Raw genomic sequence first — 8,677 nt, 5'->3', positions numbered from 1 at the left:
GTTCTGGTGAGAAACTGACTTCCTAACATTTCTTTTGTCGTGATATATTCAGGGTACGTTAATTCACTCATACTGCACAAAGCCGTATTTTGCTTCTCTATCTATGCAGCAGTAGAAAAATGGAATTAAGCCTGGCTCTGTGAAATGAAACTTCTGCCAGCTGTCAAGATAAACTTCTGTTACTATCCCAAGGTGGATATTCAGTTAGCCAGCTCAAACATGGAAAACAGCTGAAGTCCTGACTGTGTGTAACTGGTTATAGCGAAGATATGTCTCAACTTTATAACAACCTGCTGCTATGATTAGGTTGCCTAGAGAAGTTAGGTTGCCCAGAGAAGCTGTGGCTGCCCCATCCCTGGCAGTGTTCAAGGCCAGGTTGGACACAGGGGCTTGGAGCAACTTGCTCTAGTGGAAGGTGTCCCTGGATGAGCTTTAAGGTCCCTTTCAACCCAAGCCATTCTATGATTACCCATCTACCATCAGAGAAGTAGACAACAGGCACCATTCAGGATCTTCAGTGATACTACTGTGCAACTTTAGAAAAACTAAAATTAAAAGCAATGTATAATGTATTTAGTTAAGTTCTAGACTAGCAGATCATAGAATAGTTTGGGTTGGAAGGGACCTTCAAAGCTCATCTAGTCCAACCCCCCTGCAATGAGCAGGGACATCTTCCACTAGATGACATTCATCTTAGAAACACATCCATTCAGATCTGTTGTGCTGAATTGACTAAGAGACTTAAAGTATCAAACGTGCCTCAACTTTGAAGTGGTAATTTTTGTAAAGCACTGTAGGAGACCCCACAGTGGACCCAGGCTGCCCACAGCAGCTCTGCCAAACCGCAACCTTGCTTTCCCCGGCAACAGAGACAGCTCCCTCCCCGCATGCCAGCCCCGCTGCCCCACCGCCACCGTCCCGCCTTCACCTCCCGAGCCCGCCGCGCCTCCTGCCCGGGGCCGCTCCGGGGTCCGGCAACAGGCCGCGCCGGGGGACGCCATCTTAGGTGAGGGCAGCTTCGGCTTCCCGTCGGCTTCAGCCCGGCAGAGAGCACCGGGAGGCGGCCGCCAGCTTGGCTGAGGGCACAAGCGCAACGGGCTGGAGGGTGGAAAAAAACCCCAAAGCAACTAAAATCACGCAGGAGCGGCTCGGAAACCCGCAGGTGCTCCCGCGAGAGGCGGGACGGGGTTGAGGGGGAGCCGTCAGGGCAGTCCCGCCAGCGCGGCGGCCCCGGGAGCTGCCGGGCTCGCTGCGAGGCCATGGGGGTAGGTAGGAGCCGCGGCCGGGCCGGGCCAAGCCGGGCCAAGCGGAGCCGGGCTGACGGGCTGTCTCGCTGCCTCTTGCCTTGCAGAAGATCGGGCTGCAGCTGCGCGCCACGCTGGAGAACATCACCCGGCTGCGGGCCGAAGGGGAGGACTTCCGATGGTACCTCAAGGTGCGGGGGGCGGCGGCCTCGGGAGCGGGGACACACTGTCCGCGGTGTGAGGAGCCTGTTGGGAGCGTCCGGGGGGCCCTGGGGTGGAGGCCTGGGGTGTTGGATCACGGCACCCAGCTTAAAAAGTGATGTGGTGTTTTCCACACAGTGCAAGCGGGCTGCTACAGGAGCAACGAATGTGATGAACTAAGTATGTAGATATCATAAGATAGTTTGGGTTGGAAGGAACCTTAAAGCTTATCTAGTTCCAACCCCTTGCCATGGACGGGGACACCTTCCACTAAAACAGGTTGCTCAGTTAGTACGTGTATGACATTATACATTACTCTTGAGTAATGAAAAGTCTGAAGTTCAAGGGTTGCTCAGTGCCTCCATTGGTGAGGTGGTTGGTAATCCATCGGCAGGTAACCCAGGTGAATGGTGAGATGCACCATTACCATCTTTCATTCTGTGGCCATCCTTTGTAATGTGTTTTCCACCAAAGAGCAGACTTTCTGCAGTGGGCATACCCGACAGGTTGAGTCAGCTCATGGGGCTGTCGGGATAGACACGCTGATCTCTGGCTCCTCTCAGCTGGGAAACATCAGGGATTGTGAACCTGGAGGGCTCACATAATCTCCTTCAGCCTTTTAATTCCTGATTATTGACAGCTTTAAATTCTCTGATTCATTTTTCAGCTGAAATGTGGGAACTGTGGTGAAGTTTCTGAGAAATGGCAGTATCTGCGATTGATGGTACGTTTCCGTGTGGTAACCTGCATCAGAACAAAAATGAGAAACACAACCTCCCTCATACACGCAAGGGTATTGGCATCAGGCATGTCATGACTTGCACTTTAGATGAAATACAGTGTTTTAATAGCTGTACACATTCAGGAAATGCTGTCATATTCCATATTAAAAACAATATTTGGGGACTGTTAATTGAAAAATGCTATTGGAATGGTGACTGATGGTGACAAAAGTATTTACTGCTTTGAAAAAGCCACCTTTCTGTAAAAATATCACAGATTTTGAACTGATATCAGAATAGGGTTGTGCCTGTAGCATACTTCTATGATGTTGATGGAATCTTTTGGGGGAAGTTGAGGTAATTCAAGGTGAGTTAAACATGCTAAATTAGCATTTGGAAATTGAAAAGGCAGGATAAATTTTGTCAGGGATAAAAGAAGGAATATTTTTAGGAATAATCATCCCTTTTGGTTGCATACTACTGAATAGTAATAATGTATTTTGAGGAATTAACAGAACATGTCTTTATGGACAAGACATGACTATCCATTATTCACTATTTGAAGTCTAGAACAGAACTATTCTTTGATAATCACAGCTTTCTGAATTACAGATCAGTCTAGTTTTAAAAAAGCCTTCTAATTGCAATACATTTAAAAAGTTAAAAACCTTTGTTGTAAAAACTACTTTACCTTTGCAGAGGGTTCTGCCAGAGTGCAGTTAAAAATGATGTCTCTGTTGTCATGGTTTTTAGGACAGTGCTCCCCTGAAAGGAGGCAGAGGAAGCGCCACTATGGTGCAGAAATGCAAGCTGTGCTCCAGGGAGAACTCCATTGGTATGTGCTTAGGAATTCAAGAGGCATCATCCATTTTATACTTCTAGGTTTATTTTTCAGTCCCCATATTTTGCTTGATGCTGTTAGTAAAGAGCATTCACGGGGGATTTTTTTCCATGTACACTGGTGCTTGAGTTCACGACAGGTACATGCTTGTCATTGTGCTCATGAAGGAGACAGCAAGGCCTCCTGGTGAGTTCAGGTTTCTGCATGAACAAAACTCATATCCCTAATGTCATTTTATAAAAGCATGCCTTTTTTTTTTTTGCATTAAACCATTACAAATGGTGTAATGTCAACTTCTCAGGAGAAGTGAGAAAAACTGAATTGCACCTTTTGAGGGCCAACTGCAGGAACTGCTTAGCTACTCTGTTTCTTCTACTGTGTACAGTGAAATTTCTTCGCAAGAAGCAGCTGGTGCTTGGTTTGTGCTGAATAAAGCTGAAGACATAATGCCACTCACTTTTACACTTCTGATTTTTTTTTTTTTAGATATTTTAAGTCAGACAATCAAGCCTTACAATGTAAGTTTGTTTTCTCTTTTACATAACAAGTGAAAGATAAATAAGCATTAATAATATTTCAAGGTTTTCTTTGTCATCACATTCCTCTTCAAGAACACAAAAAGCTGGTATTCTCTCCTGACAGAAAATTGTCTCCTGTAGACTCCTGCACACAGGCTCAAGTGTAGAATAATTTGATATCTATATCATAAGCAAAACATAAAATTCTATCACTCAAATTAGAGGTGATTATATGGTATCCCTGTTAGTTTCCTTCTGAAGGCTTCCTTGTGGCAGATGAAGAAATTTTAGTTGATTGCCACCTATTAAATGAGCCCTAGGGTTTTGCTGTCACTTGGGACATCAGAGTTGATAGCACTGCCTTTAAAGCAATTCATTTCTAGACTAATGCTTGTCACTGTCTATTAGATGAAAACTAACAGTATTCTGACTCAATCACAGGCTGAAGACAGTGAGAAATTCAAAACGATAGTGGAGTTTGAATGCCGAGGTCTGGAACCAGTTGACTTTCAACCACAGGTGAGTTCTTATTCTTACGGATTCTAGAGTACTAAAATACACACAGTTTGAAATTGTACTGCTTTTCCCGGAATGTCCTAGATCTCCCCAGTGTTCCATCCCCTCCACAGTTTTTTCTTTGTCATCACTTGTCTCCAAAACCCAACCCACAAGGAGCTAACACTAACAACTCTATTATTCTTTGTGCCAGTAAACTGTAAAATTAAGCACACCTTGGAGTCGTGTTCAAATTGCCTTACAGGTGACTCAGCGCTGCTCATCTGAATTCATTTGCAAGGTCTTAATTACTCAGGTTATTGCAAAAGAGAGTCTTTCCCAAAACTGAATTGCTAGAGTGCACAAGTAGAATGCCACAGTCAGGACAGTGCCCCTTTCCTTCTTGGTATGGTACAGAGAGTAAATGAATTGAGGTTGTGAACAGTCTTCAGTATAAGGCTTCGAAAAAAATCTAAATTGCTTTTGAGATTTGACATCACCAAAGCCATAGGCAATGAATATTGGCGTTTTTCCATTTGAAACTCAAAGACTGAAGATCCGTGGCAGTTAGACTCTTGCAAAGCACACCTCAAGCTTAGAGTTGAAGAACAACTTCAGGGCCAAGCCAGTCTTCAGTGATTCACTTGCTTATGCATGGTCATGCTGGATGCAAGTTAACGCCACACTATATTTAACCTATTATTCCAGTCAGATTAGATGTAAATAGACTGACAAATAAACCTGTCTTATCCTTCCCTCAGACTGTGACACTGACTTCAAATGAAGTCCTTTTTGAGGAACAGAATGGTTATTAGTTTATTCCTGTTGAAAGCTTTGCAGCCAGACTTGGGAACTTGCACTTCCAAGAAAAATCTATGAGAAGACTACAAAATGTAGGAGATGCTTCTAGCTTGCATCCTAGCTGTGAGTTTTACTTTTATCTGCTGAAGAAAGACTTCACAGATGTAATAAAGCTTTTAATATTCTCAAAGTTTGGCCTGTGCACTCTATTGGAGAGTACACTTGAATCCCTGAGCACATATTTCAGTGAATTTTCTGATGCCTAAATGAGTAAATATATCAGACTTCTGCAGTTCCAAACAGTTCTATAAACTGCTTTATATTTGACATGATCCAAGTCAGCCTGGCATCATCTCCACAGTCTAGATCTGGCTTTTGATCAGCACCAAACACAGCGTATGGCCAGAAAACACAGCATTACTCTATTTTCTTTGTGTTTTTTTGATAGACATAATAGCACCATACCCCGAAGTCAATTTAGAGCGGTTCAATGCTTGCCTGTCTTACTTAAATTATAGTTGTTTTCTGTAAAGAATCATTTGAGTCTGAAAGAGGAAAAAATATCCTTTGATTCTCTGCTATAAAACCTCTTTTCCTACCTAATAGCAGCAATAAATTCAAACTAGGTACTTGTGTGCTCTAATAAGGGGCAAGGGCAGTTTTTCCCCACCAGTTACTTCTCTTTCTTGTTTAATATGCTTTGGTAGATACATCTACTGCATATCTGATAGATAATTTTTTGTTTTACTTAAGGATAGTTCAGCTCCTTCTTGTCCTTGTCCCTCAAGTGAATGCTTCAACTAAAAATGGAGGTTTCTTTATAAAATTTCTCTTAAACCTTCTAAAGCTTCTTTGTTTTGTGACACAACCAATTGTTTCCTTGATAACAGAACTGTGACAGTTCACTGTGTGGTAAAGTCAATAGGCATTTTTGCTTCTTTGGTGCATGTGTGTTTATGCTTTAGCTGTTGGTTCTTTGCCAGACAAGTCACTGCATGTCCCAGCTCCCATCTGCAGAGATTAAATGAGTCTCTGCTCTGACGCCAGAGCTGTAAAGAATGCAAGTCCCACCGAGTGTCTGGTACAGAAGCCTGTAATTCCAGTCACCTGGCTTCTTGTTCCTTGGAGGGCTGGTGCATATCTCCAGGTGGCAAAAGGAGGGCTTCTTTTCTTTTGCTAGTGTTTGTTCTATACTGCAGCTCTGCATTTTTGTCCCATGACGCTCTTCTTCCTCTCCACCCCTAGCAGTTCCCTTGGGATGGGCTTCTGACAGTTACAGAAAGGCCACATTCATGCTGCCTTGCAGGTAGCTCTCCTGTTGTTACGTCTGCTGCACTCCGTGGTTTATTTAACTTCCAAGTGCTTAACCTGCCATTCAAATCCCAAAATATTTTACAATCATGTGGCTTACTTCACACATTCTTGCACAGTTAAATGTGCCACTGGCACTAATGGGCATTTCTTTATCAAAAATGCAAGTGTAGGTCCCTGGCAGAAAACCAGGAAGAAGCCGCCTTTACTTTTTAGCTACTTCTGAATAAAATCCTTCAATTAGAAATAGCAATGTAAGAAACCTTTCTGGATGGTACAGGTGGCTGAGATTTGTAAATTTACTTTTAAAACTAATAAAACTTAATTCACAGCTTGATAACTGTGAACCCTAAAATGCAAGAGCTGTTCCTATAGAAGATAAAGCAGAACACTTTGTTCTTGTGCTATACCCCACTGATAGGCTGTTTCCTTCTTCGTGCTAGCCTTTCCTTCACCTCTTTAAGCAGCAACAGTAACAGTGAAGAACTCTTCCCTTGGAAATGATTGGGTGTATTTATCTGTTCAGTCAGCTGATCCTCCTCACACCTAAAGCTTGCTAGTCACTTTTGTACCTAAATCCAGTACAAGCTGCTCCTTCTCTAGTGTGTCTTGGATTCTGCCAGTATTTAAGCCAAAAGTATTAACTCCCTTCCACATTTTCTTTCTATTGTTTTCTTGCAGTATAAGTTTATTATGAAGCTAACTTGTACATAATGTCTGCATGGATTCTGAACACAAATCTATAAGCAGTGGGATGCTGCTATATAAACTTAGAAGCTCAGGTTTAACATTATCTGGAATACTTGGAAATACAGGTTTACTCTGTGGTTGCTTAGATTGAATTTTCTCAATTCACAGACAGGGTCACAACCTTATACAGGAAAGAGCTTGACCATTCTTTCTACCTAATTTAAATACAAGAAAAGTTTGTGCTGAGTTACTGTCTTTAAACAACGATCATACTTATTATTTTCTTGGTACAACTTGTTCTTAAAAACTTACTGCCAATGTGTTTGCAGGCAGGGTTTGCTGCTGAAGGTGCAGAATCTGGCACACCTTTCAATGACATAAACTTGCTAGAAAAGGTATGTTGACCTATTTCATTAGTAAATCTAATTATCCCGCTTTCTTTCCATAAGTCACTAGTCCAAAATACATACCCTGCACATGCAAGAGACTAGTTTTGCTCTTTCATGTAGGCATAGAAAAGTTGTATCTGGACAGAAAAACTAAATCAACTATGAACAACCAGCATTACTAAACTTGTCATTTTAGAAGTACACATTTGATAGCAGAGCAGATGACAAGTAGAAATGCAACTTTTAAGTCACTTGGGAATTCCAGAGAGCAAACACCTGGAATTGTAAACACCTAAATGTCTGGGATTATTCAGTGTGGCAAACTGATTTTCCTGGGAAGATGCCTGCACTTCTTCCTGTGCACAGAGATATTAAAAAATAATATAAAGACATTGTCCTTCAAAGCTCAGGATAATGACTCCAGCATTGCAAATCTTCCTTGGCTGTGAGCAAGAATCTCAAGGTCAAATCTGTTCCCTGGTATCCTACTTGGCAGGGATCTGCTTGCCTGCTTACCCGCCTGACTGGGGTATTGTAAATGATAGATAATCCTTTCATCTGCCATGGTTGCTGTCATGTCCACTATGGGCTGTGGACTGCATGTGAAAAAGAAAATAATCATTGTTAAAACCACTGAGACTGAAGCTCATTTAATTTCAGGTCAGTGGTTCTCTCAGCTATCAGAACTTAGCTTAGTGACTGCAAAGTGCTTTCAACAAATCTAAGACCCAAATCTTGAGTAAGGCTTAGTTTCGGTTTGATTTTCACTCTGGTTTAGACTATTCTATTCTATTCTCTGTGGCTAATACTATGAAATCTTATTTCCTATAGGATTGGAATGACTATGATGAAAACACAAAGGAATCTGTTGGGATCTATGAAGTTACCCATAAATTTGTAAAATGCTGAAGTTCACACCCCTGATAAATCCTGACACGCTTACTGAGGAAGGAGCTCTAACCATCTGAGACGCAACTTCCTTGCAGTTACTTTTCACGTGGCTGTACTTCAGGAATGGAAACCTAAGTTGTGCATCCTGTGCTCAGCATGCCCTAATAAAATATTTTCCACAGAGCACATTGAGATGGCCTCAGTACAAACTGAAAATAGTACATATGCTCGACTGAACTGTGCCATTTTCTTAGTGTTGTCTTTTAGGGGATATATATGGTTGTGGTGGACTCTAACTTAACTATTATATCAACAGTAACTACTTAGACAAATTATATCCTTGAAGTTTTTGAAGTACCCAAATTTGAGTCTCTAACATAAGCAAATAAGGTCTTTTCATTCCCAACTCCTATCAGAAAGAAATAGTATTAATAAAGGTAACTATTCAAGTGAAAAGGTACATCTTTAGTAGTTTTCTGTCAGTTCGAGAAAAGGCACTGAGGTAAATTTACTGAGAACTGCTATTGGCATTTACACATAGCTGTTACAGTCTTCTGAAGATGAAGATATCTGA

The 8,677-nt window shown here is 42.0% G+C and overlaps 1 protein-coding gene across 3 annotated transcripts; it reads left to right on the top strand.

Moving 5' to 3' along the window:
* The first annotated feature begins 906 nt into the window (after positions 1-906).
* Positions 907-8,293, top strand: CZIB (CXXC motif containing zinc binding protein). Of its 3 annotated transcripts, none has more exons than XM_030493892.1 (8): positions 907-1,006; positions 1,352-1,435; positions 2,113-2,169; positions 2,921-3,002; positions 3,495-3,526; positions 3,968-4,045; positions 7,153-7,218; positions 8,044-8,293. In XM_030493892.1, the coding sequence occupies exons 3-8, from the start codon at positions 2,167-2,169 to the stop codon at positions 8,119-8,121; spliced, it is 339 nt and encodes a 112-aa protein (XP_030349752.1). In that variant the 5' UTR covers positions 907-1,006; positions 1,352-1,435; positions 2,113-2,166; the 3' UTR covers positions 8,122-8,293. The 3 variants fall into 3 exon arrangements, with proteins under 3 accessions (XP_030349752.1, XP_030349751.1, XP_030349750.1); XM_030493891.1 differs by lacking the exon at positions 907-1,006 and adding an exon at positions 1,014-1,162; XM_030493890.1 differs by lacking the exon at positions 907-1,006 and adding an exon at positions 1,014-1,265.
* Positions 8,294-8,677: the final 384 nt, after the last annotated feature.

This window comes from Strigops habroptila, chromosome 8 (assembly GCF_004027225.2).
Source record: "Strigops habroptila isolate Jane chromosome 8, bStrHab1.2.pri, whole genome shotgun sequence".
NCBI lineage: Eukaryota > Metazoa > Chordata > Aves > Psittaciformes > Psittacidae > Strigops > Strigops habroptila.
Note: the sequence above shows the minus strand (reverse complement) of the source record. Positions and strands in the feature narration are given on the sequence as shown.